This window comes from Pinus tabuliformis, chromosome 5_1 (genome assembly GCF_031772625.1).
Source record: "Pinus tabuliformis cultivar Carrire ecotype Pingquan chromosome 5_1, CPIR1, whole genome shotgun sequence".
NCBI lineage: Eukaryota > Viridiplantae > Streptophyta > Pinopsida > Pinales > Pinaceae > Pinus > Pinus tabuliformis.
The window spans coordinates 638,706,137-638,723,206 of NC_142305.1; the positions used below are offsets into that span (position 1 = coordinate 638,706,137).

General features: G+C 38.8%; 1 protein-coding gene across 2 annotated transcripts in view; it reads right to left on the minus strand.

Moving 5' to 3' along the window:
* Positions 1 to 6,247: 6,247 nt before the first annotated feature.
* The window catches only part of LOC149166593 (magnesium transporter MRS2-3-like), a 245,658-nt gene continuing 234,835 nt past the window's right edge, over positions 6,248 to 17,070 (minus strand). For both annotated transcript variants that reach the window (XM_089432701.1, XM_089432700.1), the window contains exon 6: positions 6,248 to 6,981. In XM_089432701.1, coding sequence (XP_089288827.1) covers positions 6,694 to 6,981 — 288 coding nt within the window. In that variant the 3' untranslated portion in view covers positions 6,248 to 6,693. The remainder of the gene's footprint in view (positions 6,982 to 17,070) is intronic.

The window sequence follows — 17,070 nt, forward strand, 5'->3', positions numbered from 1 at the left end:
CCAGCCTCGCAAATCTCGACGACCTCCCATGACGGATGAGAAGAAAGACGAGGGGGCAGGAGATCCTATCAGAATCTTGCTCAAAGAAGCCCTCGAGCGGCAAAGGAACGCGATGATGGATAGCTTTGCGCAGATCCTTCAGCAGCTACCCAGAGGCGACGCATCGACTTCCAACAACTACTCTGGAAACACCACAACGTTTAAGGTACAAGTTAATTTTGAAATCCTCATCTTCGAGGGTCAAATAGACGCAGATGTCGTAGATAAATGGTTAAATCTGCTAGATGGGTATTTTTCTGTTCATGAATTTTCAAGTCGGGAAAAGATTGTTTTCGCTCTTCTCAAAGCAGCCCCCCACGTCAAGGACTGGTGGGAAACATACTGCAAGCAGAAGGATGAAAGTACAGGCTCGCTGTTTTCAGCCGCCCCCACTTGGAATGACTTCCGGGATGTCATCAAGGAGCAGTACTACTCTGTCAAAAGCTATGAGGACAAATACATCAAATGGACCACACTGCGGCAGGGACAAGACCAAGATGTACCAGTGTTTCATACCCTTCGCACACAGTTGGGTATCAAAGATTCTGAGCTGCATCTGGTACTCAAATACCGCGGCTACCTACATAGATACATCCAGGAAGAGATGGAGTTCTTGAACATCTCCTCACTCGGCACAGCATACCAATACGCTGTCAAAATCGAGCAAAATTTCAAACAGAAGAAGCGAGACTTTGGATCTGCAAATCCGAAGCCCAAAGGACAAAACCAAGGCGGGGTGACCCAAGACAACCCCTCTAAGCTGCAAGAAAAGAACAACACCACGAAGCCGAAGAAGGACACAGGAAAGTGGTGTGAGTTCCACAAGAGTCCCACTCATAACACAAGTGAGTGTTGGACCAAGCAGTCGCTGGTGGCCGAGTTGAAGGCTTCCGAATCAGATGCATGTTCTGACTCTGAGCCAGAACCCGACAAGGGGGATGGCAAAGGGAAGCAAATCATTGATGCGGATCCTAGTGCCACTGTTGCCACTGCCAAGATCCAGAAGAATGAGCCCGAAGAGCCAGAGGAGGGGGAACGTCTTTTCCACTCACAGATGTGGGTCAAGGGCTCGTCGCTGCAATTCATTGTCGATAGTGGCAGCCAAAAGAACCTCGTTTCAGCAGAGGTCATGAAGCGGTTGGGCCTACCAACTACGCCACACCCACAACCATACAGTATCGGGTGGCTTCACGAAGGACGAGATCTCAAAGTTCACCAGCAGTGCCACCTTCCCTACAGCATCAAGCCCTTCACAGATGAGATATTGTGTGATGTTACACCTCTGGATGTTTGTGATGTACTATTAGGCCAGCCATACTTGTGGAGGCGACATGTTGTGTATGAGTCAAGGCCTCGCGCTGTCATTATTTCTTTGGATAATTCATTATACAGGATACCAGAGGTAGCTCCACCTACCACCACCTCTTTGATCACTGCTAAGAAAGGCAGCAAGCTCATCTCACAGATTAGGAAATTTATTATCTGTCTGGTTCGCTCCCAAAGTAAGGGGAAGATCGTTGCTACATCCATGACCCCCGCAAAGGGTTCCTCCACGCTACAGCAGCAACATAGGGATACAGTCATGACAGAACACAGGAACAACTTCTCCTTACCCAGAGGGGTACCACACAAGTTTCAGGTGGGCAAAAAAGTTTGGTTACATCTGCAAAGAGAACGCCTTACTAGAACCCATCAGAAACTCAGACCGCTTCGACATGGTCCTTACACCAGTAACAAGGCTGTGGGCAACAATGCTTTGAAGCACAACATTCCTCCATTCCTTCGCTTGCACCGATTGTTCAATGTGGACCATCGCCGACCATGCTTCCCAGCATTTCTGGACACATCAGAGATTGCAGAACAGCTCACTGGAAACCCAGCTCAGCAGAAGCTTCCTCATCTCAAGGAGGAACTCAACGCAATGGGGACCATTGCTTCCTAAGGGGGGAGGAATGATCCAGGTGGATGTTGGTGGCCACCCACCTATCCCATTTGGACCCTCACAACTGTCTCTTTCAGTTTTTCAGTTTCCTTAATTATAGCGCAGTTTACTATTTTTAACAGCTTTTCAGGTCCTAAACTTCCAGGGCCGTTTTGAGGCCCTAAACGATGTTTTCCGCGATTTTTTAGTTAAAAAATCGTCTTTTTTGTCGTAGTCCTCGGAGAGATCTTTCCAACGAGCTATCATGCGCGTCAAACGAAGATCGTATGCCAAAGTTACGACCCCGGGAAGTTGATGTACCAATTTACCCAAACGGAGCCCATAGTTTGGCGTTTCATCTTCTAGGGTTAGGTTTTGAAATGTTAAGGGTTTTCCATTGTTTCTCAATAATAAATAGGCCTTCGAGCCTCATTGAAAACACAGTTCGAAACAGTTCAGAGACATGTAGCCGACACATCTCTTCTCAGAGATAAGCTACCATCGCCCTAGCTGGGTTATTTCTATTTGTAAGCATATTTCAGTATTCTCCGTTAATGAAATGAAGTATTATTTCCGCTGCATCTCTGTTTTTATGGTTATCGCATCTCTGTATTTATGGTTATCTCTGTAATCTATTGTGTTCCTGCTTAAATCCGGATCAAACATGGTATGCATTAGTTGGATGACCTACATTATGATGAAAGGAACAAAAATAATATGTAGCATGCGGAAAGTACCACTTGGAAGGAGGATGATCTACATAAAGAAAATTCTTTGCATAATAATTAATTCACATATCTGAAGGACAACCTCTATTATGGTGATTTTATGAATATTCCTTACATCATACTAAGATCATTTGTTTGGAGGATGACCTATGGGAATGTCATGTTTAAAATCATCCATTCAATGCACAAGAAAGGTTGAGAGAGAAATTTCACATACAAGGGTACAACATTATGCAAGGAGAACATCCTACTCATTGTGGAAATCATGTTTGAAGATTCATGTCTGACATGGTTAACCTACATGTGAAAGAAAACATGACAAATCATAAAATTGCGTGTTATTAGGATGTGAGGAGAAATGAGAGTGATAGATTTCAAGAGTAGGGTACCAAACCTCGTAGAAAAGCAACAAGAGGACATACAATATATCCAATAAATGCAATGGGCCGTCACATCAACTAATGAATGAGGACGACATGTAACATAATATAACATATGTACATGAATACTGCCATTTTTGGTTGTCAAAAGACAAAACGAGGATACTTGCAAATGATGGTACCTAACCAACATAAATCCATCTTAAATATGGATCTAACATGAGCCGAGAAAGATCAAATTTCTTCATGTGCGAACTTCTTTAGAGTGAAAAATACTATGTGTTATTTTTCGTTATTTAAATTGTAGTTTTGAATGCTATATAGAGTATATATATGACTCTATAACATTTTTAACCATCAAAACTTAATTTTTTCATGATATATACATTAAAAAAATGATATATAATATATACATAATTGGCATTAAAATAATTTATTTTAACATATTTTTCAATATATAAATATATATGAAGTTGATATCGACATAAATTAGCTAACACAGATCTTCAAATAGTTTATTTAAATCACCTGTTGAAATATTTCACAGATCTTCAAATAGTTTATTCAAATCCCCTGTTGAAATATTTTTGAAAAAAATAAGATTTAAACATCTTACTCACATTTTTTTTTACTTCTAATTACTTTACAACATTCATTTTTCTTTATTATAGCAACATTATTTTTCTATTTAGAACATATTTTTTTTTTTTTAAAGGCACTTGTCAACTCCATTGAAAGATAAACAAACTTACTGGATTGTAGAATGAGCCTCTCGACTCAATAAATCTTATGTAAGTTGATAGAAGGAAACACTACCAATAGAAGGAATTTCACAATTCCCTTCCGTTGTGCCCGAACTAGAAGCACTTTGATAGTAAGACTATGAAAACCTAGACAAAAATAGTAATCATAGTGAGACTTTTTCTAATTGCCCCTAGAAAGATAGTTGTGACCCTCCCGAGATTATTATAAAAAAAGTTGTACAGATTCTTGGATGACTTGAAGTAAATAACGTGAAAGCTCCGCAAGACTTATTGGATATTCGAGGTCAAGGAAAATTTTAAGTCAACATAATTTCCTTGGTAGCCTAGAGACCTGAGTGAAATTGAATCTTTATGATTATCAAAATGAATAGCATAAATATTTTGGAAGAGTTGTAAAATTAAACAAACAAAAAAAAAAAAAGAGGATTTTGTGCATTTTATAGAAAAGTTGGTAATTGATTATCTGGAGTATTTTGACGCTGGAGAATTCCCCGTGAATATTTGTATTGAACCTTCAACCGGCAAATCCAATTGGGAAAAGATTACAAAAGTAACAGAGTGTCAAATAGTAGCTCCTCAATTTTCTCTACAAGAGCTTTATTAAGAAACCTTAATAAAAGTTAATGAGAAAGAATATCAAGTTCCAGTGGAGTTGTCCAATGGTAAGAACTGAAAGAGATTAGGACTAATTAATGAGTGATTAATGTAAATGGTTTGAGTGGAAGAGGACAAATCCTTCCCTTGATTATGAAATGCAAAAGAAGCTATAAGCAATTTCAAGTAGGGTTGCGATTTCAATGACAGCATTAGTAATGAATGCATATCACTAATGGAAGATGATTAAAACTTGAGAGAGGACGCTCAATAGCTATTGGCGGGGCAAATGTTATCCACAAGTCAGTCACTTGGTCATATTTTCCCTCAGAGTCTATTTTATCTTTAATAGCATATAGTCAGTGAGCATATTTCTGTTATTGTTTATTATTATGTGATGTACTTGATGAATTTAGCTAGGAGGTGATTATCAAATAATAGAAAATCCTGAGAGTTTCAATGAATGGTTCTTCCCATCCGTCGAGTCTATGGTCACTTGTGTATAAAAGGCCCCTTTCTTGATTTGAATAACTATAACGAATGGAGGAATTCTTATTGTATATTATAAAATCACTTTCATCTATATTGATGATAAGGATATACTGTATACACAGTGAGTTGAGTAAGATTTTTCTCAACAATCTCTATGTTTTCTGAATGATATGATTGTTCTCTCTCTTATTCAAGTCGTGTGCACACAATATTATTTCTTGATTAAATCTGTCTCAATTCCAAACATGCAACTTTGAGAGGGTTTGTACTCTTCACATTTATATTTGATTCCAAAGTTGGAATCGGAATTCGACAATCAAACTTCCGTCTTTGGTGATTGCCAGCACTCAAAAATTAATGGAGCCAACAAGCACAATAAGCTGATAATACAGTAATATTTCTGCGGAAAATATTCGTGAGAAAATTGTGGCATCGATTAGTGTCATAATTCTGCTCATCGGCCCTCACTTTGGTCATCTCTGCGCATATCAACCATATGATTGCAAAACATCCTGAAACTATGAATAAATACTGCATTTTGAAACCAAAGTCATCAGATCGAAGTGGTACGGTTTTCTAACATTTTCAACCTTACAATATGATTCAATACAAATGGGTTAGCATTCTGACTTTACTGAATTGTCTTTTGACTCCACATTCATGTCAGGTCATTGAAAAAAGAAATTGCAATGGGAGTTGCATCAAGTTCCTAGCAATAAGGTGGGCCAGTGTTTAGTTAGTAATAAGTTTCTACAGATGTGAATGATAACTAGGCAGAAACATGATTCCTATGAAAATAAAAAGAAGCAGATATTTTTACTGAAGCTCTTTTCTAAGGCTTTTTCTTCTGGTCAGCAACAAATACACCCTGTTGTACACAACCTTTTAGGCTTATATGCTTGAAACCCTCTTAACATCAGAATGCCTCCCCAGGAAATAGAAACTTGGTAAATTGCCAGAAAAGCAAACCTTTGGGTTGCTCCAACAAACAGCATGGAGCCAAGTATATTATTATAGTTAGGAGGCAACCAGAGAAATAACAAGTCATTGAAAATTCAATGCATAAATATAAACTTCAGATTTGAGAATATCCACAGATCAGAACTCAAGGATAAAGATGTTTTTAGCTTCATACTACAAACATTACCGACTGTAAAATATTTAGAAACTCAGTGAAGTAAAGAAGTAAATTTTATTCAAAATCGGCAACAGAGATAGTTGTATAAACTAGGGTAGAACAATAGTTGTAATAATTTGCATTAGAAAGAATTCTAATAGCGAATCATAATCTTAAAGGTTGAAAACATCCATGGATCAAAACCCAAAATCTAGATATAAACATTTTTTATTCATCGTATCAGAATACCAGCCATGAACTATTGGGCAATTCGGTACAGGAGTAAATTCAGTTCAAAAAGCTGACACAGGAATTCTGTGTAAGCAACAATAGCACTACATCCTTCAACTTTTTGACTGTTCTTTTCAATAATAGATTTATGATTGTAATAAGAAAGAATTCACTCTCAAAACAATTCAAAATAACATCAATATTTGCTAGTCATGTCTTCAAACGTAACTCCCAGCATGGAGCAATAATTCAAGGACTTTAATTGTTGATCTCTCAAATGAAATTCAACTATTAGTTGGATAATGTTTAATGAACAATTACTACATATTAATACCAGAAAAAAGAAAATCTGAAAAATGAACTTAGCATTCAGAAAAAGTAATTAGATTGTCTTGGAAGAACAGCCTATTGCAAAATAAGCACTGGCTCACTCAAGTAATCGCCTATGTTTACACCATGCAATTGCTACAATGTAAAGAAATATACTACCTGTCGCACACCCACCAACAGTCCACAAAAATTCAGGAAGGCCAGCACGCTCTTTATCAAATAAATCAATAGTGATGTTCATGCCAAATACCCCTGCTACGACAACAAATGCACTGATGACAAGAGTCGCAGTGGTTAACATGACACCCATCTGGAGAAGATGATTTTGTTTGTCATCAAGCATGATATTGATGTAATCCTCTGTATCGTCAACATACTCTCTCAGCTGCTCACATCAAAGCAAAAAAAGGTTGCACAGTATCAACAAACCAGAATTATACTGAATATTTATTTATGTCAAAAAGAGGAAAAAGAAAACGGATAAATAAATCATGATCTCACAATGGAAACAATTCACACCAAACCAAAATCTTCATTCCTTGATACTACTAATGCTATGATGTATTCTCTATATGCAATCCAGATAAATCTAGCTCTGTAAAAGTTACTTTGATAATTCATAGCATTTCCAAATCAGTTAGCACTACTTGCCAAAGGACTTCACTCCAAGAAACAGAGATTTAAAAGCCAAAAGATACCCTAGTATTGAATGGGCATGTAGTAAGAACAAAACTGCCCATGAAAAACTTCAGGAGGAAAGCGAGTAATCAAATCAAGAGAGTATTGCAGAGAAAAAAGTGTGGCCAATTACAGAAATAGACAAAGCAGGGAGGGATTTAGTCATATTTGAAATATCTCAGTAAGGCACTATACGAATCCAAAGGTTGAACTAAAACCAATATAATTATGCATGACTCATGGCATTTCCTAATCACTCTGCAATACTTGCAAAAGAATTTTTATTCCAAGAAATAGATATTCGGAAGTCAAAGGATATCCTTGCATTCTGTGGGCATGTAGAAAGCACAAAACTTACCCATGCAAAATTTCAAGAGGAAAGCGAGTAGTCAAATCAAACTTGCAGAGATAAAAGTGGAACCATTTCACTAGATAAAGCAAGGGAGGCTTTCCTCTTATTTGAAAAATCTCAGTAAGGCAATATATGAATCCAAAGCTTGCACTAAAACCAATATAATGTTAGGATATTCCGACACATAGGAAATAGTTAAGTACAACTTGGTCTAGTATAGAATTAGGTATAGAGTTAGGTAAAGTGTGTTTCTTTACTATGTACATTTTGTAACTTACAATCCGACGGTCACGATATGTAGTGATCCGACGGTTTATTCTCTCCTCGGTATTACCGACACTTGATCCATGGCTTGACACCCGATTGGTCCATGATTTCTATTTAAAGCGCATGGAGGGTCATTTGTAGGGTAATCCGTCTATGAGAGAAGCTTATGTAAATTTTCATTCTTTTATTAATAAATTGCCTGAAGTGGCCGCGTTGGCTCAGGTCGTGGACTGTTTCCCTCTTTGAGGGTTTTAACCACGTCAAAAATACTGGTGTATTGATCTGCGATCTGGTTGTGAGCGGTGTCCTTTGGTGTTCTGTCTGAGGAACTTACCCTGTAAATTCAAACTTTCAGTCACTTGTACTTCTCCTGAAGTTGATGCTACCTTATACCGTCAACTTGTAGGAAAAGTTTTGTATCTAACCCATACTCGTCCTGACCTTTCCTTTGTTGTTGGCCTTGTTGCTCGGTTTATGCAAAAACCACGTGAAATTCATTGGAAAGCAGCTAAAAGAATACTTCGTTATGTTCGAGGTACAGTTCATTCAGTTTGGGATTCATTACAGTGCCGAAGCAGCTCCTCTATTGGTTGGTTTCACTGATTCTGATTGGGCTAGTGACCCTGATGATCGGAAGTCTACTGCCGGTTATGTCTTCACTCTTGGTTCAGGACCTATTACATGGGCTTGCAAGAAACAAGGTGCCATTTCTCTTTCATCAGCAGAAGCAGAGTATCGTGGTGCCGTAGAAGCTAATAAGGAAGCCTTGTGGCTTCGTCAGATCCTGTCAAAGTTTGGCTTTCAGTAGCAGCATCCGACTACACTTTGGTGTGATAATCAAAGTGCCATTCAACTATGCAAAGATCCAGTCGAACATCAGCGCAGCACACACATTGAACTGCACATGCACTTCATCAGAAAGCTCATTCACGACCATGTTCTTGAAGTGCAATATTGTTCAATAGATGATCAAGTTGCAGACATCTTCACAAAGGCTCTCACAGAGGCGAAGTTCACTAAACTTTGATTTATGGTTGGAGTTCAGGAAGTTGTCACTAAGGGGGGATAGGCTCTAGTGCCTCCTTCATTCTCCTATTGTGTCATATTTTTAAGGGGGGATGTTAGGATATTCCGACACATAGGAAATAGTTAAGTACAACTTGGTCTAGTATAGAATTAGGTAAAGTGTGTTTCTTTACTATGTACATTTTGTAACTTAGAATCCGACGGTCACGATATATAGTGATCCGACGGTTCATTCTCTCCTCGGTATTACCGACACTTGATCCGTGACTTGACACCCGATTGGTCCATGATTTCTATTTAAAGCGCATGGAGGGTCATTTGTAGGGTAATCCGTCTATGAGAGAAGCTTATGTAAATTTTCATTCTTTTATTAATAAATTGTCTGAAGTGGCCGCGTTGGCTCAGGCCGTGGACTGTTTCCCTCTTTGAGGGTTTTAACCACGTCAAAAATACTGGTGTATTGATCTGCGATCTGGTTGTGAGCGGTGTCCTTTGGTGTTCTGTCTAAGGAACTTACCCTGTAAATTCCTACATATAATTATGAACGATTCTTAGTAATTTCCTAGTCACTTTGTAATACTTGCAGGACTTTTATTCCAAGAAACAGATAGAAGTCATGGAATATCCTTTCCTAGGCATGTAATAAGCATAAAACTTTACCTCAATCTCAAAATGAAAGTATGCAATCAAGTCAAAAGAATATTGCAGAGATGAGAGTGTGAACCATTGCACAAAGAAATGAAACAAGGGCAGCTTTGCTCATACTTGAAATATCTCAGTCAGACACTATATGAATTCAAAGCTTGCACTAAAACCAATATAATTATGTATGATCAAAAAATTAAGGGACTGGGAATTCAACCATAGTAATTGAACACATGCAATCAAGAATTACAACAGGTTTGTAAAATGAAGAAAATGGAATCAACACAGTGACCAAAGGAAAGTATCATCACTTCATCTTAGCAAAGACAGCAACCACCAGGAAGACATGGGTGGTGATACTAGAGATTAAGAAGAAAATAACAGTAAGCATCTCTAAGATGCAAATATTATTGAACAGTAGCTGGAAATTATACAAACAAAAGCAGTTGTCACAGACCTTAACAATCGATAGTGCATTATTACTATTAGACACAATAGCATAACTAGCACATAAGAATATCAGAAAAATACATAAAGATATATCATAGTACAACGATTTATAATTATCCTCTAGCTATTGAATTAAATTCTAATTAACAAAAGAGAAAACAAATACAACACCTACACCCCAGAAAATCTTCTCTGGCAATTTATTGCTGCTTTACATTGTTGCTGTCAGCATCAGTCAATTATGACATGACGTCGAAATTGGAATAAATAAAAGTGAAAATATGAATATATGAATATATTAAAATCGAGAACTGAAAGTGAACAATAAAACCTGAATAAGATTGATATTAAACCTAAGGATTGGGGCGAACAGCGAAGCTTGCAGGTAGTAACAGTCGGGGAACCCTATGGAGGGCTGTAGAGGAGGGAGCTCCACTCCCTCCTACAAGGAGGTCGTGGCCAGCAGAGGTAAGAAACCTCTTGAAAATGCTAAAGGATCTGGGGAGGAAAGGAAAAGAAATATGGAAGAAGAAACAGAGGAAGACATAAATAAGGAAAAGAATGGCACAAAAGACAAAGAGACAGAAGACAAAAAACAAGGTACTAAAGACAAAAAACAAAAGGAACCCTGCAAACCCAAAGCAGAGATAACACCCAGGGTCATTTTAAATGATCCAGCTCTGCAGGCGCACAGAGAACACATGCGGACATATGCCATCATCTGTAAGTTCATGGGTCTATGGCCCACTGAAAAAGCTTTACTATCATGGATTAAATACCACTGGAAACCTAAAGGGAGCATAGATTTACATCTTGGGTCTAAGGGATTCTTTACAGTGGTGTTCACGAATATTGAAGACAAGGACAGAATATTCGAAGGAGGGCCTTACTTCTATGCTGCAGCGGGACTCTACATGAGACCATGGAGGATGAATTTTGTTCCAGAAAGGGAAACCTTTACTTCAGTTCCGGTTTGGGTAAGACTCTATTCTCTACCTCTTGATTACTGGCAAGATGAATTGTTAGCTGCCATAGGCAATAAATTAGGTCGATATGTTAAAGCCTCTGAAGCCACTAGAAAGGGAAAATATACTTCCTTTGCCAGAATATGTGTGGAAATGGATCTATCAGGAGCTTTACTGGATGAAGTGATCTTGGAAGTTTATGATGAAGAATGGGTGCAAACAGTAGACTATGAACACATTCCGTTCAGATGTCGCAAATGTCACGAACATGGACACCTTTTCCGAGACTGTCCGCTCAGCAAAGAAGTAAACAAGAGCAAAACTAACACAATGAAAGAAACAGACAACTTCCAGAAAGTGGTTAATCGAGGCAAAGGAGGTAAAAGAGGATCGAAACAACCTCAAGACGAAGGAAAACAGTTCAGGCAGAATAGTTTTCAAGTGCTTCAGGAAGAGGAAGATATCACAAAAGAAGATCAAGCAAGGGAAGGAAGTACTGTAGAAAAGGAGAAGGGAGAAGACCGAGAACAACCACAAAATTTTGAGTACCAGAAAGAAGCTGCAATGAGTGATGCTGAACAAGAAATGGATCAGGAAATGACCCAAAATGAAACGGACCTGGAGGACCATGAACTATAGGAAATTCTTGATAAAGAAAACCTAGATCTAGAAGGGTTCTTGATGCAGGGAACCACGGGAGGAGTGGATTCGTTACCTCAAGAAAAGCTCAACAGAATACAACAGTTGTTTCTATGGAAAACGCAGGCTAAAGCGCTGGAAAGAGGAAAAACCAGCGATATGCAGGACAACAGAGGTGTGAAAACGATGAAAACTACTCTGGGACTGGCCACTAGAAACCCAGGCAAGAAAAGAGGGAGGAAAAAGTAGAATGAACTCTTGATGGAGTGTGGAAAGCTAATGATTGACTCAGGTAAGATGAAAGATCTAGCCAACTACTCCTTTACAAATCTTTAATAATGAAGTTTACATCTTGGAATATAAGAGGTCTAGGGAGTAGGAGAAAGCAAAGAATGCTTAGTAACAGAATGAAACAAGAAATGCCGGATATAATTTTCATCCAAGAGATGAAATGTTCCATTAAAAAATTAAGACAAATTCATAGCAAATGGCTCAGCAGATTCGAGTTTCTCGAAGTCAAAGCAGAGAATACAACAGGGGGAATACTCACCCTATGGAACCCCCACAAGTTAGAAATTCTGGATGCTGAGGCTTCCAGAAATTATTTATCAGTTGTTATTCAACCGGTAGGAGAAAGGGACACCTTTCTGATCACAAATGTGTATGGTCCTCAGAGAATAGAAGACAAACTCAAGTTTCTAGATTCCCTGGTGGATCTTAGGGACAGACATGCAGATATACCCTGGATCATGGGAGGAGATTTCAACATGATCAAATCTCTTTCAGAGAAGAAAGGAGGAACAAGAGCTCTAAGTAAAGACTCCTTAGCTTTCCAATCCTTTTCAGATAATATGAATCTTGTTGACACTAATTGGAATACTGGCCTCTTTACTTGGAATAATAAAAGAGGAGGAGGTGCCCTTGTTGCCTCTATGTTAGACAGATTCCTCATCTCTAAGAATCTTATGTTGACAGACAAAGAGGTAACAGCGCAAGTTCTTCCCTTTGGAGGCTCAGACCACTGGCCTATTCAGTTGGAGATTAAGGGTATAGGCACTCCCAGGAACAAACCCTTCAGATTTGAAAACATCTAGCTGTCACATCCAGACTTCAGGGGACTAAAATGTTCCTTCTTCACAAAAAACTAAAGCACATCAAGCTCCGGCTTAAAGAATGGAACAAGAAGGACTTTGGCAATATTTTTGAGGAGAAAAAAGTGGTTGAGAGAAAAATGCAGGTTCTCAACCAAGCTCTGATCAAGGAAGGCTTTGATAAAGGCATTAGTGATCAAGCGGACAAACATTTTCAAGAATGGGAGAATCTATGTAAACAAGAGGAAATATTCTGGAGACAAAAGTCCAGAGTTCAATGGCTCAAAGAAGGAGAGCGTAACACTAAGTTTTTTCATAGAACCACCATGGCCAATAGAACTCACAACAGAATCTCTTCGATCAAGAATGAGGAGGGGGAGCTTCAGATCTCCCATGAAGCCATAGAAAATGTGTTAGTCCACCACTTCCAAGGTATAACCCAAGAGAACAATTCAGATAGAGAGCAATTCATCAGGGAGGTAACCAGCAACATACCAAAACTGGTGACCAGAGAGGACAATTTCAACCTTAATAGACCAGTTACGGAGCTGGAGCTCAGGGAAGTCCTCAAAGAAATGCAGAATGGTAAAGCACCAGGCCCGGATGGTTTTAATGTGGACTTCTTCAAAGCGTGCTGGAATATTGTTAAGCAGGACATTTTGAATGTGGTGGAGGACTCCAGGTCAAACAAAACCATTCTGAAAGCGCTCAATACTTCCTTTATAGCCCTGATCCCCAAACAGGACATTGCTCAAACACCAGATAAATACAGACCCATAGCCCTATGCAATGTAATCTATAAGATTATATCCAAGGTTGTGGCTAACAGACTCAAACCTCTACTTCCGATTCTTGTTTCAGGGGAACAATCAGGTTATGTGGAAGGCAGACAAATTCTTGATAACATCATCCAAGCCCAAGAGGTGGTGCACTCATTAACAAGCAAGAAACAGGCGGGCATGATCATGCAATTGGATATTGCCAAAGCTTATGACAAGGTAAACTGGACCTACATAAAGAAAATGCTGATTGCTTTTGGATTTGACCATAATTGGGTCAGATGGGTTATGGCACTGGTGACCTCCTCCAGTTTTTCTATATTAGTTAATGGCTCTCCCTTAGAGATTTTCAGTCCTTCAAGAGGCCTCAGACAGGGAGATCTGCTCTCTCCTTTTCTTTTTATAATCATGATGGAAGGACTGGGTAGGGCTATAAAGCAGGCGAAAGCAACAGGAAAGATTAAAGGTCTGCAGCTAACAGAAAATGGTCAGGCCCTGACTCACCAACAATTTGTAGATGACACCATGTTACAGGGAATCCCCACAGTAAAAGAAGCTACAACCTACAAAAAAATTATGAATCTCTTTGCCTTGGCTTCAGGTATGGAAGTAAATCTCTCTAAATCAAAAATCTTTTTCTTCAATACTAATATTGCTATTCAGAAAAATATCTCCAAAATTCTCGGCTTTCAAAGGGATTCCCTTCCTTCAAAATATTTGGGAGTTCCTCTCACTGCTAAACCAATGCTTAAAAGCATTTGGGAACCTTTGATCAATAAGTTGCAGGACAAAGTCAGTAAATGGACCATCAGATCTTTAAATCTTGCGAGCAGGTTAGTTCTCACTAAAGTTGTTCTGCAAGCAATCCCTATTTTCATGTTATCTGCCCTCCCAGCTCCAAAAGGAGTCCTTCAGCAATTCAGAAATATTCAAAGAAACTTCCTCTGGGGTAAGGAGGAGACTAGAAAGAAATGGGCCTTAGTGTCTTGGGATAAAATTTGTAAGCCCAAGAACCATGGAGGGCTAGGTTTGGATGATCAGGAGATACTCAGTAAAGCTCTAGGGGCCAAACTTTGGTGGCGTTGGGTTCAGCATCCAGAGACTCAATGGGCAAATATCTGGAAGGAAAAATATGCTAGCTCCTGGCAAAACAGTGATCTCATAAGAATGTCAGGAGATATAAAGGGCTCATATATCTAGAACAAAGCCTGGGAGAATAGAAGACTTGTACAAGAAAACAGCTTCTGGGAAATCAGGGAAGGAAATCTTGCTCTTTTTTGGGAAGACAAGTGGCAACAAGAATCAATTCTGTTAAAAGAAGGCTTCATAGATCTTAAGCAGGAATCAGATTCTCAAGGATTAATTAAGGTAAAGGATTTTTGGAATCACTCTCACCAAATGGAGAAGTGGAGAATCTAGAGAAACATTGATTGCAGAGATAACGATCTCCTGAAAACAAAAGCAGAGGAGCTCAGGAAAATAGTGGAACAAAGGAAGATCTTAGTAGCAGAGGGACAAGATCAACTAAGATGGGGCAACAACAAAGAAGGCACCTTCAATCTTAAGGAAGCAAAAGGCATTCTCCTCGAGCTAGATCCCCAAGTTCCGAACAAAAGCTGGCAAAGCCTTTGGAGGCAGCAAGGGTGGATGAAAATCAAACTCTTCATGTGGTTGGTATATCACAAGAAGATACTAACTTGGGACAACATCAGGAAAAGAGGTGTTCAGGGGCCTTCAAGATGCCAGCTTTGTGAGGCTCAAGAAGAAACCATGGAACATTTACTCAACAGTTGTACTTTCACTTCCTGGTTATGGGAAATTTTTGCTACAATCTTTTAGCAATCCGATAGAGACAGGGGGAGCATTATTAATACCCTCACCAATTGGAGAAGAAATTTTTCGGATTATGAAATTCTCAGCACAGCATGGGCTCTTACTCCAAGCTTCATTATATGGAACGTTTGGAAGGAGAGGAATAAAAGAATATTTAAGGATGAAAAGAAACCCCCATACCGCCTGTTAGAAACAATCCTAAATTAGCTCAAGGAGACTGTGGGAACCACGGTTCGCAACTACCCCAAAAAACCTCCCTAGAGATTGATTGGACCCAAAAAGACTAAGGTCAAGAGGAAGTCAACACACTCTCAAGATATAAGTACTTTCTTGATTGTTTCTATTATTGTTTCATTATGAGTCTCTAGTCTCTATATATCTTGCTTGATTGTATTTGTTCTTCCATGGCCTCCTAGTGAGGATTGTAGGTGCATAATGAAAACTGCCAAGGTTGTGACGGCAGATGAAAAAGGATGGAAGAACAAAAACAAGAAGACTTGTGATTAGATGAGCTTTTGGACTCAGAGGGAGCAAACAAGATCATCTTGATTAAAGCATGTCCTAATGTATGACGAAGAGAAGTCAGTTATCACTTCCAAGATGAAAATTGCTAGAAGTTTTGAAGAACAATGTTGATCTGAATTTGTTGAAGACGAACCTGCGATGTGTTGTTAATATGTTTCTAACAAACGCCGAGGACCTTTATGCGCAGTGTAAGAGGGAGTTGAATCATGAAAGTGTGACATCCTTGTTGAAGATTTGATATGATTTAAAGAAGCTGGAAGACTCTGTTGACCTGATGAATCCTTTTAGTCAAAATTATTTGATGCATGAATTTGTTGACTCTAAAGATGGAAGAACACTTCTGAGTGTTGTGATAGCCAAGATGACATGGATGTTTCTATTGCATAGTTGATTTGTGAAGCAGTTGAAGCTATTTGTTGGCGTGTGTAATTTGGGACTAGAATCAATCATGGACTAAGCTATGTCTCTGGTAATGATATGGAACTACATGGGTATAAAAATGCAGATTGAGTGTTACAGATAGAAAGAGCACATCAAGGTCCTTTAGCTTGCAATCTGCCATGATTTCTTGGATGAGTAGGAACCAGAGATATGTCACTCTCAGTATAGTCGAGGCAAAGTATATTACAGCTAGTATGGCTAGCCCTGAGGTTGTGTGGAGACAAAAGCTCCTTGTAAAGCTGTTTGATCATGTCCCAGATAACACTGTAATATATTGTGACAATCAAAGCTAGAAATGTAGTTGACTTGTGAAGTTGGATGATGATGTTTGCTTTTATAAGAAGCCACTTATTATATGTTGCATTCGACCATGGTTGTTGATATTTGCTTCTATTAGAAGCCACTTTGTGAAAATACCTAGACTCGAAGGAACCCCTACTGCAGCAAATCTGAATCTACTTCACCTACCTGATTTTTAACATGCATTAACCAAGTTATTCTTTTGAATACTGAAGCAAATTACTTCTGTAGCCTACACTAATTAAATATTTGATCTCATGAAACAGAAAACAGAGCAAAGAACAAGATACATAGGACACACTTATTTTGGACATAATAGTCCCCGAAAAAACCCAATGTGGGAAAACCAGTGTAGCAGTACTAAGGGTTTATTATTATGCAGGAGAAATCTCTGAATACAAATCTAGGATGCTCATCTAGCAATCTCTTACAAAGAAAATACTGGGGGGGAATCCGAGTGAGTTTTACCTCACTTCACCCGGC